The following is a 25,105-nucleotide window of genomic DNA, read 5'->3' as shown; positions in this document are numbered from 1 at the left end:
TGAAGAACCCAAAGAAACCTCGAGCAAGAAGAAGAAATCCAAGAACAAACCTGAGACGGGTGAGCGAACAGGAACACGTTAACTGACATCGTTAACAAAACTTCCTTACAATCGTTTCTGTAGTTGCTGCAAAAGTTCCATGTTTTCCATGTTGAATTAAGTTCTGTCAAATTAAAACAGAAGGTACTTTTTCCATCCTGTAGCGTCGGTCTCCAGCTCTGCAGACGCCTCCTCGTCGCTGCCGTACGGCGAGCTGATGTCCGCCGTGTCCAACGTGACGCTCAGCGACGACGAGACGCACAAACTCATGGAGGTCCTGAGAAAGAAGACCGGCGACACCTGGCAGCTGGTAAATAAACAATAACACCAGCTAACGGCTAACATTAGCGGCTAGCAAGTACTGACACAGAACACAAACAGCACACGAGTTAAAGTTAGCCGCTAGTACGTTCATGGAATAATCTCTCCCTGTTACTCCAGGATTTCACAGTTCTTGTGTGATTATTGAGGCCAAAAGTGTTTGATTTTGCAGCGGCTTTTCTCAAAAATTGTGATACAATTTTCAATGTTTAATGTGTTCTCTTTGCAATAAAATTGGGAAAAATTGCAAGCAAAGGAAAATGTGATTTTTTAAAAACTACCAATGAAGAGTCATATGTAATGACTTCCCTGGATAAAAAGCATCCACAGAAACAACAACTACGCCGTTGCATTGTTGAGGGGCTTTGGATGCTCAAAAACTCATGAAAATTGGCACACACACACGTCAGAACTGGGAAAACTGGTAAAGTTCTGTAAAGTTCTGTAGTGACTGGGCGCGGGGCATGGCAGTGCTATGGAATCCTTGCTGAATGCTGTGATGACGTCAGTTACCACCACACCAAACGCCACGATTGGTCCAAATCACAAGTGTCTGTTCATTTGTTCATTTCATGCAAAAAAGTTGCTGTAATTTAGCAAAATTACGGACTCTTTCTTGAATTTGTGTTAATTATTCTGATTGTAAAATTGCAATTTCCTGGAGGGACTGAATATTAACACTTAATGTATTTACCAGGTATTAGCAGCTAGAAAGTACTGACAGATACTTGCAGTACTTGCAGATAACACATTCACCACCCGGTGTTAGCAGTCTGCCTTTTTGTTTTTACTTATTATTTTTACTAGCTAATGTTAGTTACTTGTACATTCGCTAAATAATACAGAATTAGCAGTTAGCACATGTGCAGCATACACAACCGGTACACAAACACTATCACAACATTTTTCACCAGCTAGCAGCTAACGTTAGCAGCTAGCTGAGTACACACTGACGCAGTTAGTAAACAGTTCTCCAGCTAATGTCAGTAGCTAACGTTAGCCGCTGATACGTTGACTGACTCATCTTAAGTCTCACAGCTGAATAATTCAGCAACTGGGAAGAGAAAATTAGCATTTTCAAATGTCATATCACATGGATGTTGTCATATTTACCAGTTTCCAACTTGTAAATTCTGTTCAGGTAATTATTCAAGAGCTAATTATGACGTCTTGTATTTTCCTGATAACCTTGTGCTAAATATGTCATCGTCTGATAATCAAACATATCTGCTTCACATCAGCCAAAGTCACTATTTTAAGTATGAACTACTTAACTATAAACTATTAACTATAAATGACCGACCATCCTCTCATACAGTCACAGCTCAACTCTAAATATCCTTTCAGTCTTCATGAGTAACACTGGCGTTATTTATTATTTATTTATTTATTTACATGTTGTGACCATAGACTGATGCATGGGAATTGTTCCCTTCACCTTCCATTCAACACTAGCTGCTGTTAATTTAGACCATCAATCAGACAGAAATGAACACATGAAGTGATCTTTTCCACATCTGTAAATCCTTTAACTATGTCTTCGTTCAGGCCAGCCAGAGAGGAGACCCGCTGTCCGCTCTGAAGAAGCAGCTGGAGGAGAAAGAGAAGCTGCTGGCGGCTCAGCAGGAAGACGCCGCCGCCGCCAAGAGTCGCCTCCGAGAGCTCAGCAAGGTGAACCTGGCGGCATTCAGACTGAATCATCTGATCTCTGTGAAGTTTATTACTTCATATCTGTTGGCTTGGACTGTTGGCTTGAGTATTATCAGGTCTTTTATCTTCAAACTGTTCATCATATGAATGTCTTCTTCATACTCGCTGTGTTTCTTTCTTCAGGAACTTGGTGCAGAGAAATCCAAGATGGCGTCTTTGGAGGCCCGTCTGAAGGCGGAGCTCGGTGCTCGGGGTCAGGAGGTCGACACCTTGAAGGCCAAAATGCAGACTGCTGACCAGGAACACCTGAAACAAACCCAGCAGCTCAACCAGAAGGTTTGGTTTAGCTAATGTTGAAGTCTTTACTCAGTCCCTCCAGGATGTCACTGAGTTTTATTGTGATTATTGAGGCCAGAAATGTTTATTGCGATACAGTTTGCAATGTTTTATGTGCTCTTATTGCAGTAAAATTGTGGGAATTGGCAAAACTGGCAAGCTCTTGCAAATATCGTGGAGATTTCTTGAATTTGCGTTAATTATTTTGATCACAAAATCGTAATTTCCTGGAGGTGATTGTCAGCAGCTTAAAGCAAGTCTGAAGTCCTTGAATGTTATTTCAGGTCTTCAAGAGCAAATTAGAAAAGATGTTCTCCCCCAGGTCTCTGAATGCTAAACATTAAAATGACATAAAATCTGAATATTTCCCTCCACAGCTGTTTTAATAATGATTTTAAATAACAGGCCTGATACGCTGTCAGGTTGTGTGACGTGTTTAGTTAACTGGATGTTAAACTCGGACAGATCGGGAGTCTACAGGAACAGCTGGAGAACGGACCCAACGCCCAGCTGGCCCGACTGCAGCAGGAGAACTCCATCCTCCGAGATGCCCTAAACCAGGCGACCAGCCAGGCCGAGAGCAGGTAACACACGGGTCAGGTCAATAAAGTACCCATGAGCTCTAACTTCACCGTGCTGTTACGCCACCATTACCTTCTTCTATAGAGTTAACATGAACTGAGCTGAAAGTGATGCTGCAGCACCGTCTGTGATCTGCTGAGATCTGGTTGTCTCCCTGCAGGCAGAACGCCGAGCTGGCCCGGCTCCGGCAGGACTGCGTCCGTCTGGGTCGCGAGCTGTCCGAGCGCTCTGACGCTCTGCGGGCCGACGAGGAGCGCAGGATCAGCCTGGAGGCCAAGATGGCCGCTGCTGAGAAGGAGCTGGCCCAGGTCCAGGTCAGACCCCCAGAAGAAAAACTCATCAGTTCAAGCTTACTGTTATTCTCCAAACTGTCTCTATGTCAACAACCAACCTGACAGTAGAGCTGCTGTAAACAGGAAGTGACCTGTGTCCGTCTGTCTGTCTGCAGCTGGTCCATGCAGACACTGAGCGTGCTCTGCAGCAGCGGCTGCAGGAAGTGTGTTTGGAGCTTGGAGCGTCGCAGCAGGAAGGTGCAGCTGTCAGCGGTCAGTGTTTCTGTTAACATGCGGCTTAATCAATGTTATTGGTCTGTTTATTTGGTTTGGTATGAATGATGTCAGGTATGTTTGTTGAGTTGAGTTGATTATCCATTATACTAGGCGACAGCTGCTCTTCCTTAACACAAAGTACATACAAAACATATCAAGACAAAATGAAAAGAAAATAACAATTTAAAATCACATTTTTTAAAATCATAAAGAAAAAAAAACACAAAACAAAAGGTGAGGAAAAAAAAAAAGTATGTTTGGGAGATAAATGCTAAGTAATACTAACGCTAACTAACTCTAACTAACGCTAACTAACACTAACTAAAGCTAACTAATACTTACCAATGCTAACTAATACTAACTAAAGCTAACTAACATTAAGTAATACTAACCAATGCTAACTAACTCTAACTAACGTTAACTAACACTAACTAATACTAATCAATGCTAACTAATGCTAACTAAAGCTAACTAACACTAATACTAACCAATGCTAACTAACTCTAACTAATGCTAACTAACACTAACTCTAACTAACGCTAACTCACACTAACTAACACTAACTAATACTAATCAATGCTAACTAATGCTAACTAATGCTAACTAACACTAATACTAACCAATGCTAACTAACTCTAACTAATGCTAACTAACACTAACTCTAACTAACGCTAACTCACACTAACACTAACTAATGCTAACTAATGCTAACTAACACTAACTCACACTAACTAACGCTAACTAATGCTAACTAACACTAACTCTAACTTACACTAACGCTAACTAACACTAACTAATACTAATCAATGCTAACTAACGCTAACTAAAGCTAACTAACACTAACTAACACTAACTAACGCTAACTAACACTAATACTAACCAATGCTAACTAACGCTAACTAAAGCTAACTAACACTAATACTAATCAATGCTAACTAACACTAACTAACACTAACTAACACTAACTAACGCTAACTAAAGCTAACTAACACTAACTAACACTAATACTAATCAATGCTAACTAACGCTAACTAAAGCTAACTAACACTAACTCACACTAATACTAATCAATGCTAACTAACTCTAACTAACACTAACTAACACTAACTCTAACTAACACTAATACTAACCAATGCTAACTAACTCTAACTAACGCTAACTCACACTAACACTAACTAATGCTAACTAATACTAATCAATGCTAACTAACACTAACTAAAGCTAACTAACACTAACTAACGCTAACTAAAGCTAACTAACACTAACTAAAGCTAACTAACACTAACTAACACTAACTAACACTAATTAACACTAACTAAAGCTAACTAACACTAACTAACGCTAACTAATGCTAACTTAAGAACACGAGCAGAAAGGTATAATGAATATTATGTTTTGTTTTTCCTTCAAGCTGTTTGAGGTTCTGTTTTTGTCAGAAAAATTCGACACCGACATGAAAAAGAAACAGAAATGAACGGCGAGCAGCCGTCGCTTCAGAGCGCAGAGAGGAACATTATGGTCTGTTAAATGTCTCTGCTGTTTGTTCCTCAGAGCTGCAGGGGGCGCTGGCGTCCAGAGAGACTGAGCTGCAGGAGCTGAAGGCCCAGCTGGAGAGCCAGGCTGCAGTCCAGGTAACGTGTCCCGATGAAACAGGATGTCAGGCAGTTATTTACATAACTTTGAGCCCATGGTTCTCATGTTAAACATTAGACCTGAAACATAGTTGTTTCTGTGATCTGCAGGATGCTTTTTATCCAAGGAAGTCATTACATATGACTCTTCATTGGTAGCAGTTTTTAAAAAATCACATTATTTTCCTTTGATTGCAATTTTTTTCCCAATTCCTGCAATTTCACTGCAATAAGAGCTCATACAGCATCACAAATTGTACCAAAATCAAACATTTTTGGCGCCAATAATCACAAAAAAACTGAAATCCTGGAGAGAGTGATTGATTAATATTATTTTTAAGGTAAACTCCGTTATTGTGCACCAATAAAACTCTGATCTGAGGGTTGAGTCGAGCTTCTTCAAGCTTGAGTTCCAATTTGATTATATAATTAAAATATTTACAAATATACACAATGAATAAATATACAAATATATATAATATTGCATTATATTACAGCCACAGCACTTACAGAAGGAAAAGCAGCATAATGAATATGGTTTTAGTTAATTAACATGTAAATACATAATTGAGAATAATTTTTACTCATTATAGAAACAGTGCAAATCAACAAGGCAACATAAGTTAAACAGTAACAGTGACAGAGATGATCAATGACACATGATTGTAAATTTATTGAGGACAGACATCTTTTCCTGTGTTTAAAATGTCACATTGCACGCAAATAAAATAACACTGCTCACAGGAATCTGTGTGATGTTTACTGAAACAGTGACGTAACGTTTGCTCAGAGGAAAGTTACGTTAAACTAGCTGTCAGCAGACAGAATATCTGATTATGTGCTGATGTTACAGCTGATCTGACGTAGTTAAACTGCTCCACCTGCTGGACACTTTAATCATCATCTTTAGTTTAAAGGAGGGAAAAACCTTAAAGCTGCTCTGTGACTTTTAATCTGTTTACATTCAGTGTTTCTCACCAGAACTCACCAGAACATGTTGAATTCATTTCCTTCCTTCCTGCATTGTTTACTTGTCACCAGTCTTCTTCTTCTTCTTCTCTGCCTTGGTTGCTGTATTGTTGCGTTTTCTGTAGATCAGCGGAAATCTGACACCCGTGTGCTCGTGCACGAGAACAAATAAAACAGGACCCCACCTGTGAAAGCATTGCTCCACAGCGCTACTAGTGGCCAAAAACTCCAGAGGGAACCTTTAAACGACTTAAAATAAAATTTATTGACACTTTAGATTGCGTGTCATGTCGTGATTCTATCCAACTGACTGTGTAACTGTTTCACAGTCAGTACTGATTCGTACACGGAGGTACGAGGGAACAACATGAAGTTTGGGAAAGAGGAGACCAACAGATACCTGTAAAATATAACAGTAGTGAAATTTCAGACTGAAATCGTCTCATTTCAAACGAACGCTGCGAGCAGCAGATTGACTCACAGACGTGAAGCAGAGTTCAGCTCTGGTGAACGTCGACAGTCAGAAACCCGACCCATGTGTGTGTGTCTGCAGGTGCTGAGCTCGGCTGAAGTGGAGCAGCTGAAGAACGAGTATGAAACTTTTCTGCTTTCACATTATTGAAACAATAACTGAGTGTAAATGTGTGACGGACTGACGAGTGACTTCCTGTATGACTCTCCCGTCAGTGTGCGACGCAGGGACGAGCAGGTCGGCGCTCTGGAGGCGGAGCTCAGCCGGCTGAAGGAGGAGCTACAGCTGATGACGTCACAGAGGTGAGAACCACAGGAAGCAGCTGTTTGTTAGTGGAAACAGAGAAGAAGCTCAGTGAATCTGCTGAGAGCTGAGCTGATGTGTTTATAGTGTGCAGTGTTGTTCCATTTCTCAGCAGCGTCGCTGTTTTCTGAATCAAACAGCATTTTCAGTATTGATCAGGTAGTGCAGTAGCAGCTGCACAAGCTACATTTTCCCATCAAGCATTTCTGCAGCTCAGACAGAAACAAATCTGCTGAGGATCAGTACGTGACGCCGACGCCACACACGCACAAATTGTACATGTGTAGCTGACAGAAGCTGCTGCAGGAAAACAGACACATCAGCTGAGTTTACTGATGGAGAGACGGCAGAGGGAACCTGTAAGGACGGAGAGAATAGATCCTGAAGGAGTCGCCATGGCTGTACGACAAAATACACGAATTTAACTGAAAACACAAACTAAAATAAATAATCAAATACATATTAGGAGGGAAGAGATGGAGAAGTAACACTAACTAATACTAATTAACGCTAACTAATGCTAACTAATGCTAACTAACACTAACTAACACTAACTAATGCTAACTAATGCTAACTAATACTAACTAACACTAACTAATGCTAACTAATGCTAACTAATACTAACTTACACTAACTACGGATGCTAACTAACACTAACTAATGCTAACTAACGCTAACTAATGCTAACTAACACTAACTAATACTAACTAATGCTAACTAATACTAACTTACACTAACTACTGATGCTAACTAACACTAACTAACGCTAACTAATGCTAACTAATACTAACTAACACTAACTAATGCTAACTAATGCTAACTAATACTAACTTACACTAACCACTGATGCTAACTAACACTAACTAATGCTAACTAATACTAACTAATACTAACTAACACTAACTAATGCTAACTAACACTAACTTACACTAACTACTGATGCTAACTAACACTAACTAATGCTAACTAATACTAACTAATGCTAACTAATGCTAACTAATACTAACTAACAATAACTAATACTAACTAACACTAACTTACACTAACTACTGATGCTAACTAACACTAACTAATGCTAACTAACACTAACTAATACTAACACTAACTAATGCTAACTAATACTAACTAATACTAACTAACGCTAACTAATACTAACACTAACTAATGCTAACTAACACTAACTTACACTAACTACTGATGCTAACTAACACTAACTAATGCTAACTAATGCTAACTAATACTAACTAATGCTAACTAACGCTAACTAATGCTAACTAACACTAACTAATGCTAACTAATGCTAACTAATACTAACTTACACTAACTACGGATGCTAACTAACACTAACTAATACTAACTAACACTAACTAATACTAACACTAACTAATGCTAACTAATACTAACTAATACTAACTAACGCTAACTAATACTAACTAACACTAACTAATGCTAACTAACACTAACTTACACTAACTACTGATGCTAACTAACACTAACTAATGCTAACTAATACTAACTAATGCTAACTAATGCTAACTAATACTAACTAACACTAACTAATGCTAACTAATGCTAACTAATACTAACTTACACTAACTACGGATGCTAACTAACGCTAACTAATGCTAACTAACACTAACTAATACTAACTAATGCTAACTAATACTAACTTACACTAACTACTGATGCTAACTAACACTAACTAACGCTAACTAATGCTAACTAATACTAACACTAACTAATGCTAACTAATGCTAACTAATACTAACTTACACTAACCACTGATGCTAACTAACACTAACTAATGCTAACTAATACTAACTAATACTAACTAATGCTAACTAATGCTAACTAATACTAACTAACAATAACTAATACTAACTAACACTAACTTACACTAACTACTGATGCTAACTAACACTAACTAATGCTAACTAACACTAACTAATACTAACACTAACTAATGCTAACTAATACTAACTAATACTAACTAACGCTAACTAATACTAACTAACACTAACTAATGCTAACTAACACTAACTAATGCTAACTAACACTAACTGACACTAACTACTGATGCTAACTAACACTAACTAATGCTAACTAATGCTAACTAATGCTAACTAATGCCAACTAATGCTAACTAATACTAACTAACACTAACTAATACTAACACTAACTAATGCTAACTAATACTAACTAATACTAACTAATGCTAACTAATACTAACTAACACTAACTAATGCTAACTAACACTAACTTACACTAACTACTGATGCTAACTAACACTAACTAATGCTAACTAATGCTAACTAATGCTAACTAATACTAACTAATGCTAACTAACGCTAACTAATGCTAACTAACACTAACTAATGCTAACTAACACTAACTTACACTAACTACTGATGCTAACTAACACTAACTAATGCTAACTAATGCTAACCAATGCTAACTAATGCTAACTAACACTAACTAATACTAACTAATGCTAACTAACACTAACTAATGCTAACTAATGCTAACCAATGCTAACTAATGCTAACTAACACTAACTAATACTAACTAATGCTAACTAACACTAACTAATACTAACTAATGCTAACTAACACTAACTAATGCTAACTAATGCTAACCAATGCTAACTAATGCTAACTAACACTAACTAATACTAACTAATGCTAACTAACGCTAACTAATACTAACTAACACTAACTAACACTAACTAGAACAGAGGAAAGATTTACATTCTCTTTTCTCTCTTTATTCTCTACAAAACCAAAGTATGGTGATTAGCCAAAACTGTTTGCTTGAAATTTATGTAGATAGTACAGCGTAGGCCTAATAAAAATACAATTTTTTAAAACTACAATCACATAAAATATGATATTAATAAAATAAAAAACGTAAAAGTAGCTTTGATGAAGCAAACCACTGTTGCTGTGTTGCTGTAGCTTAGCTAGCTACATTTCTCTGAGGGATAGCTTCATTTAATGCAGAGTAACTGTTAGCTTAGACTACACTCTCCAAGTAGCTTCCCAGTAGCTGAACACGTTCTTTAAAGGCATACTATGCAGGATTCATTGGTTGCTGTTTGTAAACAACATTCAAAGTTGGCCCCTCCCCCCCCGGCTCAACGACACCATAGAGAGAGAGAGAGAGAGAGAGAGAGAGAGCAGCAGTGGTCGAGCGAGCTAGAGAGTGAATGAAGAGAGCGAGCAGCCCTGACAAAAATACAGGCAGATACATACAGACACACACTTTTAGTGATGAGTGAGAGGGATTACTGTTGTATGATTCTATACATTGATTTGTAGGAAAATCCTGCATAATAAACCTTTAACTATAAACAGATTTCATGATGTTTTTTCTTCTTTGTGTCCTCAGACTGAAGGAAGTCGACGTGGAAGCAGCAGCAGGCGATCAGACGCAGAAAGACGTACGTAAACAAATCCACAACACTAGCTGACTATATACGAATCAGTGAAACATTTAAATATTGTTCTTAAGCAGCTGAGACTCAAATGTCAGATTGTCCTTAAACACAACCAACAGTCTGCAGGAAAAAAAGTGGATTTGTACAATAAATTAAAAATAAACATATGAAAAACATTCTCATATTATCTGCTCTTCTTCTTCTTCTTCTTCTTCTTCTTCTTCTTCTTCTTCTCTGCAGGGATCAGGAAGTGAGACAGAGTCCGAGCAGCCGTTTGAAAGGTAAAAACACTTAAACAAGTCGAGTGAAGTTCAAGTTTCTTTACTGTTATATGTCATTCTCAGGTTTCAGCTCCTCGACAATGCAGTAAGAGAAAAAAGGAAATATTTAAATGAGTAAAAAGCAATAGTAATAGATAGAGAGAATATACAACTACATACTGAGTGCATGTATGTATGTCCTGCTGTGTCCTACATATAATATATGAAGAAATGTTAACATGTAAACCAATATGAATCGATGAAAGAGGCTTTTTGAAGGCTGTGAGATGAATTTTGGGTTTGATGTGTTTTATAATCGACATTTTAAATTCAGCGACCTGCTGGAGACTCGACGTCTGGATTATAGATTAAAATTCCATGTGTAAATAGTAAATATGTTTATTTCTAATGTCTTTATTTTATTTGCACGCGCATAAAATCCAGATAATACAAATAAAAGATGCGTCAGGAGACACCAAGAAGCTGCAGGCTGATACAACAAACATAATTTAGGAAAATATAACAAAAATACAACAAGAAGAACCAGAATAAAAACAAAGAAATATATGAGGAACGACATGGGGAAAAAGAATAAAGTATAAATACATCATAAATAATTATCTGAGGAGTGTATCAGACGAGCCTCCTGTTGAGTATTATGAGGATGAAGTTGAAGAAGTTGATGATGATGATGGTAGAGTTTATATATAAACACACGTATCTGATTAATATTCATGTCATATACTGAAAGAAGGTTCTTTGTTTTTGTGTTAGGGGTTAGGGTTAGGCTAAACCTAAAGGAGTGATGGGGAGAGAGGGAGGGTCCAGGTCGCCCGGCGGTTACGTGTTATGAGCCTTAACAGCAGGACAGACGCCTTTTTAGAATTCAAGAAAGTTGCCAATCTTACAATGCACATGTACATTTACAAGTACTTTTGACACATTTTTTTACAACCACAAAACAACTGTTGGAGTTTAAACACTCGGTCCTTATTTGAGACAAACAGAAAGACGTAGTAATATGTAACATGGAATAGATCGACATGTTTTAACTGAGAGGAATGATTGAAGGGAGAAGTGTTAAAAATGAGCCTCGTATTCTGTTATATGCTTCAGACGTCGTGCAGAATCTTCTCCGGTGTCCGCCAGTCCGCCGTGCTGGCTAGTGGTTGCACTCTCTATAATGTCTGAATAACTTACAAATCATTTTTGTAGCAAATAAAGTTTATGAAGATTGGAGGTGTATTTATATGTATTTATCCATGAATCAAATAGAGAATAATATAAAGTCAATAAACATGAGACATTTTACATCTAAAATGTTTTTTTCCAGTTTAATTTAACTAAAATGCCTAAAAAAAGTCTTTTAATTTAATGAAGCATTTAGCTGAAAACTCTCTGTGTTACGCAGTAATTTGTGTCCATCGAGTCCTAAAAATCTCCAATAAAACTCATTTTCTGTCGTCATGTTGAAGCACGATAACGCAGCAGCTGTCATGTTTGTGGTTTTCAGTCTGGAGGAAGACTCTCAGCTGCTGCGTCTGGAGGAAGAACTGCAGCAGCTCAGAGAGGAGCTGCAACAGGCCCGTAACCACGGCAACGTGAGTCCAGTTAACAGGAACTCACTTCTTATAGTGTAATATAACCTGATGATAAGATATTATTATGTCCAAATCCTGGAATTAAAAAAAAGTTCTGAGTATAATGTAAAAATTAAAGCCATAAAATCAATTAATTGTCAGAAAAGTCTTAATAGTTTAATAATTTAGAGCAAGTCATGCTGTCGAAGTTTCATTCAGTGAAATATTTTTTAAAATCGCCCCAAAATTTTTATAAATAAAGTCAGAATTAAAAAGTGTCGTTGTGTGCAAATGTGCGTGAGCTCAGGAACTTTTTAACAGTATTTTCCTTCCAGATGTCAAGAAATTGTTTTAGAAACTCAAATATTTTCCCTCAAGATAAGTTTTTTGAAACTCCAAAACTTTTACAGAAACTCTGGACTTTTCTGCTGCACTTTTGAATTTCCTCATGTATATAGGAACTTTTCTTGGTACTTAAACCTTTTTCAGTAATAGATGAAGTTTCTGGAACTCTGTAGCTTGTTCAACACAGGTAGTGTTTTAGAAATAAAATGTTAAATGTGTGTGAAACGTTTGAATTTTTTTTCATGAACTCAAGAACTTTTATCAGCATCCGGATACTTGTTTAAGAACTTCAAAAACTCTTCTTCAGGAACTCAATAATATATTTAAGGAACTCAGGAACTTTTTTTTAGAATCTGAAAACTTTTTAGGATTTATTTTTAGGAACTTTTACAGAAACTCTTTTTTTTTTTCTTGAATATTGGAAACTTGATCCGAAACAGATGTTTTTTCTCTTTTTTTTGTTTATAAACAAACAAAATTAGAGAATATTTTACAGAAACAAAAACATTTTCAAGACCTTCACAAGTTTTTTCTCAAAGCTCTGGAACTTTCCCTAAAATATTTCAGAAAAAAAGTTATTCCAGAATAAAAGCCAGAATAAAAAAAAAGAGTTATAACTCAAATGTTTTCCTTGGTGTGAACAAAACTCTGAATTCAGATTAAATTTTCTGACTCTCTTCATGATTCTTGTTTTTTTGTTTTAATCATTCTGATGCTCGTCTTTATTTTTATTAGTTTATCACTACTGTACTTCTTCCCCATTTGTTTTTCCTTTTAAAATAGTTGCTCATGAGTTTTGGAAATTAAATTAAATTAAATTCAGTGAAGTTTGATGAGTTTTTGGTTCTTCAGGAGCTGCAGGAGAAATCGGCGGCGACCGCAGAGCAGAGAGAGGCGGAGCTTAAAGCAGCGCTGGTCAGTGACAAACTGCTGCTTATGTCTTAATTAAACACCTGCAAATTTATTTATCTTTATTAAAGATACAAACACCTGAATATCAGAACACAGCAGACCTTTGTTGAACTGAGAGCACGCTGTAAGAAATAAATATTTTTATGTGTGTGTTCAGACTGAAGCTGAGTCCAGGTTTGCGTCCCTGCGTTCGGACTTCCAGGCGTCGCTGCAAGTTCTGTTCCCGGGTGTCTCTGTGGAGGCGGAGCAGGTCGGTTAGCTTTGTCCTGTCACTCTGAGCTCACAGGTTTGATCCCTACAGCAACAGTGTTAAGTGCCCATGAGCAAGGAGGCTCATATGAATGGTAAATGGTAAACGGGGCGGCTACATTTATATAGCGCCTGTCTAGTCTGCTGACCAGTCAAAGTACTACAAGCCACATTCACCCACACATTCATACGCTGATGGCTCAGCCTTCAACATGTGGACTGGAGGAGCTGGGGATCAAACTTCCGATCTTCCGACGGGTGGACTGCTGTGGCTCTACCTCCTGAGCCCCAGCCGCCACATGACCACATGACTTTCCACTATGTCCGCAAACATGTGACCGCCCTCAGGTGTTCTTTCAAAATTAAAAACTGAGATGATTCTGATCAGTTAAATCACAAAATAATTAAAATACTGTTATTTTTCATTGTGTTATCTCTGTGTAAAAAGCTCCAGCAACCTGACAGTCATGACACTGGGCTTGACCAGTCCAGCAGGCAGCAGCAGTGTGTTAACAGGATGTGTGTTTCTTCTGCAGAGTGACTGGTTGGAACTTTTTACCCAGAAAGTTCAGGAGACTAAAAGCCAAGAAGAGAGCCCTCAATCTGAGGTAAAAACACACGGCTGGTCTGATCAAACAACTGTCAGTGTCATTGTGAGGTTGGGATCTTTTTTATCAGTATTCAGAAACTTTTCCTGGCAGTACAAAGTACCAAGAGCTGACAGCAGCTAAGAAATTGTGAACTTGAAAACTTTTTCAGGAACTCAAGAAGTTCTCCCAAAAGTTGGGAACATTTTTTTGAAACTCACAAAGAATTTACTTTTCTGCTGAACTTTGGAGTTTCTTCACAGATTTAGGAATGTTTACCTGGTACTTTTTCAGGAACTTATTATGTTTTTCTGCAACTCTATAACTCTAGAAGCCCGTATCATTTTCAGGAACTATGTAACTTGTACAACACAGGTAGTGTTGAACAGGTTGAACAGTGTATAAACCTTTTTTAAGAAGCTTCTCAGGTACTGTTTTTTCTTTTTTCTAATGTTTTCAAGACCCCACAAAGACTTTAGGAACAGGAACTCTGGAATGTACAAGGTTTCTGCAAGTTCCTATTTCCTTTGAAACATTTTTTGGGACATTTTTCAGAACTCTGGAACTTATATTTTCTAAGAACTTTTCCACAACACAGGTAGTGTTTATGTTGTTATTTTCATAAACTGAGAATATTTTTATAGAACTCAGGAACTTCTGTGTTTTTTATGGTGATGATATGTGATGATGTGTTTTCTTTTGGTCACGTGATCAGCTGCAGTCGAGGCTGAAGGAGGCTGAGGAGAAACAGACTGAGCTGCAGGCGGAGTTTGATCAGAACAGGAAGCTGCTGCAGGAGACGGTGAGACAAACTTTAACACAACTTTATCAACACAAACTCATCAACCCGTTTCATCTTACACAGTGGCTATATATCTGGCTATAAATGGCACTAAGGGTTACTTAACCATTTTTATTTTCATGTTTTTTTTTTGTCTGACAGGAGGCGGAGCTTCAGGCTCTAAAGCGACGCTCTGAAGAAGAAGAAAACATCTGGAAGAACAAACTGTCTGAGGCTGAGCAGCAGAAGGAACAGGTGACACAAGCTCAGCAGATGATACATAGTGTTGCTTTAAACAGCTTCAGTAAACATGAATAACTCTCATTTTAATGTTCAGTGCTCCTAAATGAAAAGACCTGTCAATCAAATAGCTACAGTCCTGTTTACTCATTACTGAAGTGTTTACTAGATGAGACATTTGGTGCAGCCTGATTTAGTAAATCACTAGTTAGTGGTCACTAAGAACTAAAGACTAAACCTGAGTGATGGATTCGTGATCAGCTGGTGAAAGAGTCCTTGTGCTGGATTACCAGGAGTGTCAGGGTTCAGGTTCATATATAGACGAAGGCGGGTCTGTCATTATCTCGCTGAGTCTCTGAGGAGACAACGAAGCTGCCAAGTGTCATCAGGCCGTCTGACGGGTGTCCGGATGTCATGTTGGTGTCTGCAGGTCCTGGATCAGCTGAAGCAGCTGGAAGACGAAGTCGCTTCCAAGAGGATGGAGACAGAAAACACGCAGCAGGTCCGTCCTCAGACTCTTCTTCTGTTTTTAAAGAAATGAGTGAATCTGCAGATGTTTGATGTTTGTTTGTTTGTTTGTTGTGTCTCAGTTGAAGGAGCAGCTGATGCTGCTGGAGGCTCAGCTGGAGAAACAGCTGGAGGAGGCCAGCATCACCCAGAGCTGCAGTGAGGAGCTCGCTCAGGTCCGACACGCTCAGATTATCACACATGTTCAGATTATCACATGTTCAGATTATCACAAACGCTCAGATTATCACACATGTTCAAATTATCACGCTCAGATTATCACACATGTTCAGATTATCACACATATTCAGATTACCACACATGTTCAGATAATCACATGTTCAGATTATCACATGTTCAGATTATCACACATGTTCAGATTATCACACATGTTCAGACTATCACATGTTCAGATTATAACACATGTTCAGATTATCACACATGTTCAGATTACCACACATATTCAGATTATCACATGTTCAGATTATCATGTGTTCAGATTACCACACATGTTCAGATTATCACACATGTTCAGATTATCACGTGTTCAGATTATAACACATGTTCAGATTATCACATGTTCAGATTATCATGTGTTCAGATTATCATGTTCAGATAATCACATGTTCAGATAATCACATGTTCAGATTATCACGTGTTCAGATTACCACACATGTTCAGATTATCACACATGTTCAGATTATCACACATGTTCAGATTACCACGTGTTCAGATTATAACACATGTTCAGATTATCACATGTTCAGATTATCATGTGTTCAGATTATCATGTTCAGATAATCACATGTTCAGATTATCACATGTTCAGATTATCATGTTCAGATTATCACATGTTCAGATTATCTTGTGTTCAGATTATCATGTTCAGATTATCACATGTTCAGATTATCTTGTGTTCAGATTATCATGTTCAGATAATCACATGTTCAGATTATCATGTGTTCAGATTATCTTGTGTTCAGATTACCACCTGTTCACATGTATCTCACTGTTTCAGGTGCAGTCTCAGCTGCAGCAGGTGAGCATGCGGCTGCAGTCGGAGCAGGAGCAGCGGCAGCAGCTGGACAAAGAGCTGCAGCAGGTCGGAAACATTCAACGTCTGTCATGTGGAAGTCGAGCTCATGATGTCACGGTGATGTCGTGATGATGTCATGTTTGTTTTTCAGGCTCGACAGGAAGTGTCGGCGCTGCTGCAGCAGGCGGAGGCTGAACAGACATCTGCCGCTCCGCCGAAGGTTTGTCTTCCTCATCTTTTTAGTTCATGACATGATGACATCACTTCCTGTGGAGCCCATGTGACCGGGTGTCTTCTTGTTTTGTCTGTGCAGGAGGTGACAGTGGAGCCGAAGGAGGAGACGTCAGTGTGAAACAACGACCTTAGCCCGCCTTTATCTCCTTCCTGTCTTGTTGCTATGGTTACAGAGTTGATGACATCACACACATACAGTTAATGAGACAGTCAGAGCTCGTTACAGACATACTGTGAACACACATCCGGATGGTTTATCTGTTGTTGAACATGTCGTCCTGAGAAGCGTCATGAGGTCACTGGGATGTCGATGCTTCAGCAGCTTTACACACAAATCACATTTCAGGTCTGAACACCAGATGTAACAGTGAAGCTTTATAAAATGTTGAGTTTTTACTGAACGTCGTCGCGTTTCTGCTGCTCGCTGTGATGTTTCAGGACAAATAAAGTTTGATTCAAATGTTTTGTTTTCTCTTGTTCTGATTCCTGCATACAAACCAAAAAGTCCCGCTGACCGTGTCTGTTTTTCCCAGTTAGGTTGAGTCCAATGAAGAGAAACACAATCCTCCTACGGATCATCAATAATCAGCCTATAAAGAGTCAATAAATGGTTCATACCTCACTTTAATGCAGCTGCAGGTGTCGTCAGTCTGAGACAAGAACTCAATGACCTCCAACAGTCTGAGCAGCAGCAGCAGCGGCTCTGAATCCTCCAGCTGTTTGTTATTAAAGATCAACCTGCTGATCCACCTTCTACTCACTGTTACTGTTTACAGGAGGAAGTTAAAGTATTGCAGTAAAAGTACATAAGTATTATGAGCTTGATGTAGTTAAAGTATTGCAGTAAAAGTACATAAGTATTATGAGCTTGATGTAGTTAAAGTATTGCAGTAAAAGTAGTGGTTTGGTCCCTCTGACTGATATATTATTATATATGACATCATTAGATTATTAATAGTGAAGCATCAGTGTTAGAGCAGCATGTTACTGTTGTAGCTGCTGGAGGTGGAGCTAGTTTACACTACTTTATATACAGTTAGCTAGTTTAGTCCAGTGGTTCCCAACCTAGGGGTCGGGCCCCTCCAAAGGGTCAGCAGATAAATCTGAGGGGTGGTGAGATGATTAATGGGAGAGGAAAGAAGAAAAAACAAAGTTCTGATACACAAATCTGTTTTCAGTTTTTGGACTTTTTCTCTAATCTTTGATTTTTGCTGAAATATTGGATCATTTGAACATTTATTGAAATGAAAGCATGTGAGAAGTTTAGAGGGAAAAATCACTATTTGGTGGAGCTGTTAACAACTCATAGACATGTGAAATGTGACCCCGACTACACACTGCTTTTTGTAAGACGTCAAAAGCCAAAAAGGTTGGAAACCACTGGTTTCATCTTTAACAATGTGTTGTATTTTAAAAGCTTGTTATATTATCCATTGTGTCAAATCTTCATCTGAAAAGTAACTAAAGCTGTCAAATAAATGTAGTGGAGTAGAAAGTACAATATTTCCCTCTGAAATGTAGAAAGTAGCATCACATGGAAATACTCAAGTAAAGTACAAGTACCTCAAAACTGTACTTCAGTAAATGTACTTAGTTACTTTCCACCACTGGATAGAAGTGTTTGTTAATGTATTAATAACTATAACTCCTCCTGTGGACACTCAGAAGTGTTTGCTTCTGTATAAACAGCTGTAATAATATAAAATATATTCATAGGAGAAGATATAATAAATACTGAACATTAATAAACTGATATAACTCCACTTATGCAGATAATTCTGGGTAAAGGTTGAAATATTCTCAGGAAGAACCTTCAACACTTTCATGGACTCAGTCTGTGACCTTTGACCTCGTCTCAGTGAAGCAGTGTTCGCTGACTCAGCGGGGAGGGTTCGGTCGTAGTCTACAATCACAAACTGAGACGACAGATGAAAGCCAATTTTATTGATCAAGTAACATAAATAGGACAAATGTTTCACTGTACATACAACCTGGAACCCAAAGTAAAAATAAATAGAGTCACAGCAATAAATTAAATGCATGAAATGGACCAATAGACTGTTAGCATGAAGTCAGTGAGATGAGACGTTGAGTCGTGTCTCTCGGAGGACGACAGTGCAGTTCGATGGCTATTTACACACTTTTTTTTTTTATTTTTTATTTTTTACACATTTTTCATTTTCAGTAGCTTTCAGCCGACATTTCATTTCACACTATTCTGTCTTCAGTTCACATTCTTCTCTTCATAACTTAAATTACTTCAGCAACAATTTAAAAAACTAAGAAAAGCAAAAAACCAGTGGCTGATTATTAAAAACCTTTAGTTACATGGTACAACAGCATCGTCACAGCTATCAACGTTTCTTTAATACATGTTCAGTATCAAATACTTCAGCAGGTTACAAAAATATCCAACAGACTTTTTTTTTTCTCTCCAGAGGACGACTGAGCGTCTTCAGTTCCTGCGACAGCGAGACCGTCAGCGAACGCAGCAGCTCTCAACCCTAAATTTAGCTCTTCAGTCCCGAAAACAAGCCGAGTAATGACTGTTACCCTAAAAGAAGCCTGGACGAGTTAATATGGTCTCAAAATAAAAACGTCCATCCAACAATAACTGCAACTCAAAAACTGTTCAGATCAGTATAAAATATGACAAAGAGATAAAAATGTGAAATGAAAAGCAATGTGGTTCAACTTTCTCAGTTTCTCTTTGAGTTTGACCTTCGCAGTTATTGGTCAGATAAACTACCGATCAGACCGATTGACTCTCAACAGAGACGATCAAAACCAACATTACATTATGTTAGCATTAATGCTAACATGAGCATTATCTGGTGAGTTAGGAAATCTTAACTCTAAACACTCAAACAGCGATGGATCATTTTTGTAAGAAAAACTGAGAAAGTCAAACCAGAAACGGGTAAAAGACGTCATTTTGAATGAACTGACTCTCAACAGAGACGATCAAAACCAGACAAATTAACTTCCTGGTTACTGAGCAGCTAAAATATGTTTTAACAGGAGCCACATTGCGGTTTTTATTATCTATTTTTATAAAGACTTGGAGTTAGATTTTTTATTTGTTGTGTCCCATTTCAGAGCTAGCGATAATGCTAATGCTAACATTAGCATTATCCTTAGCATTAATGTTAGCATTAATGCTAACATGAGCATTATCTGGTGAGTTAGCAAATCTTAACTCTAAACACTCAAACAGTGATGGATCATTTTTGTAAGAAAAACTGAGAAAGTCAAACCAGAAACGGGTAAAAGACGTCATTTTGAATGAAAATCACATTTCTTTGCACGTCACATTTGATCTCTTTTCCATATTTTGTAATAATAGTTTTGGATGATCACTAATACTAAACTAACTAACTTATTACTGTACTGTAACTGCACTCTAATGGTATTTCTGATCCATTATTATTTTTCCCATTTGTATCTAAGCATCAAAGTTTGCTTTATCACATTTGATTTGAATTATAGTGTTTTTACATGTTGCTCTGACTTCTTTTGCTTCCTGGTGTACCAGCTTCAAATATTGTTTAGGAATGAAACTACATATTTGTAAGATGTTTTTCAACATTTCCGTCTTGCGGTAGGATCTGACAACAGTAAGACCAGCGTTTCTCCACATGATTTAAGTCCTGGCAGTGAAATAAAATCATTTATTTTACAGTTCCATCATCTTCTAGGAAGTTTCCTGAAAAGAACTCTTCAATCCTAATTAGAGCCCTAATTAGACTGGAAAAAAGAAAGCAAGTTTAAAGACTTGTTGCAGTTGTTCATTAAATCAAACCATGTTTTTGATGCCATTTCTGCTCTGTTTTTTTTTTGCGAATGCATTCAGTAATTATCTGTCTATTGCAGTTTTCATTGTTAGTGGCGGAGTCTGCCGTTCAGGGACTGACAGGATACGATGCAACGCGTTTCCTCACTGTTTACTGATCACTCTCCTACAGCTGTATCACAGCTGGATTAGCTTATTGCTAATGCTAACACAACATTTCCTGCTGCTGCTGCGTTAGCGCGTTAATGCATCTACAAAACATTTTGTGTTTGTTTGGCTGCTCTGTAAACAGAAACACCTGCTGTTGGATTTCTGACAAAGTAACTGATCAATCAGTATTTACTGTAGTGTTAAACTGCACCTGATGTCACCATGGTAACCACAGGTGTTCCCCAATCAGCAAGGAATGAAATCTAATCTGTGGAGACTTTATAGGGGGGGTGTTGGGAGGACGTCGAGTCACGACCTCCATGCCTACTCGTGGTTTCTTCCATCTCCAAAAACAAAAACTGTCCCTGTGCAGCGTCCAAACTGTCGGGTTGAGAGCTGCTGAGCTGAACCTGCGGCCTCAGATCCACCGTGAGCTCTTCTTCTGTTTCAGTTTCATGTGCATACAATCACGGCCGGAGCGTCCGACAGCAGACGCCCTGCTGGAAGTGAAGAGGAAAAAACAAAAACATCTGGACACAAACGCTGCAGGTTCTCCGGCGTGCAGCCACCAGAGACGTCCTGATGACTGCAGCTTTCATAGTCCAGCTCTGTGCCCACCCACACACACACACTCACACACACACACACACACACACACACCCACACACCCACACACACACACCCACACACACACACACTGCAGAACATGTCCAAATAAAACGAGCAACAAAAACTGATGTAAACATTATTTTAGGAAAACAAACAACACCTGAGACTATTTCGTCACGTCGCTGTTCTGTAACAGTTTGTCTGAAAGTGTTCCCTCGCTTCCCGATGCTGCCCGCTGGGTCGGCCTCCTGTTCCTGTTGCCATGGCAGCAAATAATGGTGGGGAGGCGGAACGTGCTGAACATCATACTTGTGTTTTAACTACATGTGTCATAGCCTCTTGTCTACATGTGCAAGTGTCACACATCATATATTTGTTTTACTTTGTACACTGGAGGATTAGTCTGTCCACTAGGGGGCAGATGAGAGCCAGAATATGTTACGCAAATGTAACTTTAGGAGGTTACGTTGAATTTCTGCATAACTTCAGAAATACTCAAAATTATCTTCAGTGAATATTCATTTAGTAGCTTTTCAAAATCTAGTGGGTGGACCTTGAATTAAAGCAGCGCTCCGTTAATGTTTGTTCCATAAAGAAGAAAAATTAAAAGGAGAAAGGAAAGATTGACAGGTGTAGCAACAGTAATGAAGGGGGCGGGGCTTAGTGAACTGTTCATGCCCACAGGTAACGCTCTGAGGGGAACGCAGGCTCATCACAAGTGAGCGTGTAGTTAAAAAGCAAGTATATAAAGCGCATTTTTGTTCTCGCACTTCAACCTCAAAACACAGAGAATACCAGATTCTGATTGATTGGCAGGTGTCCGTTAATAATTGCATAATGGGGACACTTCAAACTTTTCACAGAAACTAAAACTAAAAAGAAAACCAATCTGCAAACTGATGGATGATTTGAAAACATTACTGCAACAGTAAAAACGGGGGTTTGTTGATGTTAGACAAGGATGTGAAACTTGATTCATTTTCATTCTAAATTCAGACATTTTGTCCTAAAGTGAAGGAAAACATTTCATTGAACTAATTCTACAGTAGACAGACGACCGGTTTGAGGAGCACTGGAACCTGTTAGCCAAATGTTGCAGTGTTTTTGGTTACCTGGTGACGTTATTTTTTAACCCTTCATGATGCAGGTTGGTGTACAATAAGCTACTGGACACACACACAGACAGTGCACACTTCAAAAACACACACACACAAACAGAAAACATTTTCCCTTGAGAGTGCTGACAGCTTCAGGCGTTGAAGGTAGACCGTCCGGACGAAAAGCGCTGCTCTTCTGCGTCTACCCGAGCTCAAACTACTCTACTGCTGCTGCTGCTGCTGGAAGTGTCCGAGCGTCTTCACAAAGTTTTTTCCCCCCGTCGATGAAAAGAGTTTTGATTGCTAAACCTACACAGACACAAACATCCCCGTTCCCTTTAGTCAGGTGTACGTACTCATGATTTAAGGTAGTTCAGGTGAAATCAAAACGAGAAAAGAAAGCATCCTCGTGTCGAGTCCGGTGTGTTTCGGCCGTCGAGGAGCGGTCCAACCGAAGTGACGGAGACCCTCATCTGGCAGGTGGGAGGACGTGCTGCCGAGATTGGGCTGGAAATCTGCCGATTTCATTGGTCACTACAGTTCTGTTATGAATTACATCATCCGAAGGTGGCGACGTTAATCCAGACAGCACTTTAACAACATGCAGCGAAAGCTCGGCTTGTTAAAAAAACCCCAAAACTTCAGGTGATGTGTTGAACATACCGGCGAAAGCCTGATCCACGACTAACGGTTTCCACAACGATAAGAGGAAAAAAGCGAACAGGGAAAGGAGACTGCGATGCGTCTGCGTAAGCGAGGCTTCTATCACTACGAGAGCTGGCGGTTGGCAAGTTCATGTTGCTCCGATTTTCCGGAGAAAAGCGGCGACGGCGGGGGATTCGTTTGGAGCTGTTGGCGTCCACCAGGCCGAAGGAAAAGACAGCGTCAGCATCGGCTTTGACCCCTCGACAGGGCGAGTCCCGGCGACCTGCGGTGGGATCAGGAGTCAAGACACGAGTGCGAACGAACGTAGACGAAATCCCGCCCAGGCACGAATTTTTAAACCCCGCCCCCCACCCCGAGAAAATAAAAACAAAAAGAAAAACTTTTGGCTTTGTGGTTATGTACACTGACTTCCTGTGGAGACAGTTTGATGTCCATCAAGTTTCCACAGACGTGCAGGACTGGGTGTTGGCGACCCGGCGCCGGGGTCAAAGGTCAGGGTCAAGTCTTCGAGCTGGGAGGGGCGGAGCTAACCATGTCAGTCTATTTGTATATATATATTTATGTGTGTGTGTATGTGTGTGTGTGTGTGTGTGTGTGTGTGTGTGTGTGTGTGTGTATGTATGTATGTATGTATGTATGTGTGTGTGTATGTATGTATGTGTGTAGTGATTCTCCAGTTAGCTTTATTTTCTAACTGTTGTGTGGGTATGGACCCTCAACTCCATATCCATACAACAGCTCCGCCCCTTCCCTCTAGCTCCGCCCCCAGCTACTGGTGGACCTCGTTGGCGATCAGACTGTCCTCCCCTGACTGGAAATCCGCCTCGTTGATGCTGTTCCCTCCGTTCAGCATCTCTTCGTCCTGGGACGACCCCCGGTCCTCCTCGCCGCTGCCACCGCCCGGCTCGTCCGAGTTTGGGTCCTGGAGCACCTGAGCGATGTACATCTGCTGCTGCTGCTGCTGCTGGACGACACAAGACCACAACCAGGTTAACCAGCAGAGCGAGACAAAACCCTGACAGGACCGTTACACTTAGCACCTTCACTGGCGCCGCAGAGCTAAAATATACCAAACGTACAAAATATCGGCATCAAATGTTTCAGATTCATAATCTTGCCGACTTATTCTTTGATCAGATAGTTCTTGATTTGAATCATCAGTTTGACAGTTTTAAACTTCAGATCTTGAACGTCTTCTTGCATTCAGACATTTAACAATAATTTAAAGTATCAAAAGTATCTACGGATCCCCGAAGTCCTGAAAGGTCTGCGCTGATTATATGTGCACACATGGTTATCTTGTGTACACAATATTAATTGGCTGGGAGTTAGGCAGCGTCACGCACTGCCAAGATGGCGACGGCCGGAGCGGCTCGCTTTGAGCTTCAAAACCGCTCTTCAGAAACCAACGAGTTAGACGAGGTAACTAAGTCCATATTTTTATACAGTCTATGGTTTATTCACTGGTGATTAAACCTTTTAGAAGAAGCAGAACTTTATTGACACACTACGAGCAGCCGCAGTGCAGCACCTGAGGACCAATTCCAGTTCTTTTAGCCGGACCCTCGGTAAGGGGCACTGACAGGAGTATTAACCCTTAACATACATGTCTTTTGACGGCGGAAACCCACGCAAACACGGAGAGAACATGCCAACTCCGCACGGGGTTCAAACCCAGGATCTTCTTGCTGTGAGGCGACAGTGACAACCACTGAGCCATTGTGTTGCTTAGTAAGCTAACGTTCGCTCAATGTCCTTTAGTCTCCATCTGA

General features: G+C 39.4%; 2 protein-coding genes across 7 annotated transcripts in view; one reads left to right on the top strand and one right to left on the bottom strand.

Annotated features, from left to right (window-relative positions):
* rrbp1b (ribosome binding protein 1b) overlaps positions 1-17,480 on the top strand; it is a 21,983-nt gene extending 4,503 nt beyond the window's left edge. Inside the window, exons 2-24 of one of the 2 annotated variants that reach the window (XM_067585795.1) lie at positions 1-59; positions 204-349; positions 1,909-2,031; positions 2,194-2,346; positions 2,812-2,930; positions 3,089-3,242; positions 3,377-3,473; positions 5,028-5,107; positions 6,630-6,667; positions 6,764-6,850; positions 10,239-10,290; positions 10,528-10,568; positions 12,061-12,148; positions 13,325-13,387; positions 13,542-13,634; positions 14,170-14,241; positions 14,942-15,022; positions 15,164-15,256; positions 15,672-15,743; positions 15,832-15,924; positions 16,767-16,850; positions 16,936-17,004; positions 17,098-17,480. The exon at positions 1-59 is cut by the window's left edge and continues 587 nt beyond it. In XM_067585795.1, coding sequence (XP_067441896.1) covers positions 1-59; positions 204-349; positions 1,909-2,031; positions 2,194-2,346; positions 2,812-2,930; positions 3,089-3,242; positions 3,377-3,473; positions 5,028-5,107; positions 6,630-6,667; positions 6,764-6,850; positions 10,239-10,290; positions 10,528-10,568; positions 12,061-12,148; positions 13,325-13,387; positions 13,542-13,634; positions 14,170-14,241; positions 14,942-15,022; positions 15,164-15,256; positions 15,672-15,743; positions 15,832-15,924; positions 16,767-16,850; positions 16,936-17,004; positions 17,098-17,136 — 1,996 coding nt within the window. In that variant the 3' untranslated portion in view covers positions 17,137-17,480. Of the gene's footprint in view, positions 60-203; positions 350-1,908; positions 2,032-2,193; positions 2,347-2,811; positions 2,931-3,088; positions 3,243-3,376; positions 3,474-5,027; positions 5,108-6,629; positions 6,668-6,763; positions 6,851-10,238; positions 10,291-10,527; positions 10,569-12,060; positions 12,149-13,324; positions 13,388-13,541; positions 13,635-14,169; positions 14,242-14,935; positions 15,023-15,163; positions 15,257-15,671; positions 15,744-15,831; positions 15,925-16,766; positions 16,851-16,935; positions 17,005-17,097 lie in introns of both variants that reach the window. The other variant, XM_067585794.1, reaches the window with a different exon arrangement.
* A 1,461-nt stretch (positions 17,481-18,941) lies between these two features.
* LOC137180429 (CSC1-like protein 2) overlaps positions 18,942-25,105 on the bottom strand; it is a 38,523-nt gene continuing 32,359 nt past the window's right edge. For 3 of the 5 annotated variants that reach the window (XM_067585790.1, XM_067585788.1, XM_067585793.1), the window contains one exon: positions 18,942-24,300. In XM_067585790.1, coding sequence (XP_067441891.1) covers positions 24,103-24,300 — 198 coding nt within the window. In that variant the 3' untranslated portion in view covers positions 18,942-24,102. The remainder of the gene's footprint in view (positions 24,301-25,105) is intronic. The other 2 variants (XM_067585791.1, XM_067585792.1) reach the window with 2 other exon arrangements.

Source organism: Thunnus thynnus, chromosome 3 (assembly GCF_963924715.1).
Source record: "Thunnus thynnus chromosome 3, fThuThy2.1, whole genome shotgun sequence".
NCBI classification, from domain to species: domain Eukaryota; kingdom Metazoa; phylum Chordata; class Actinopteri; order Scombriformes; family Scombridae; genus Thunnus; species Thunnus thynnus.
Note: the sequence above shows the minus strand (reverse complement) of the source record. Positions and strands in the feature narration are given on the sequence as shown.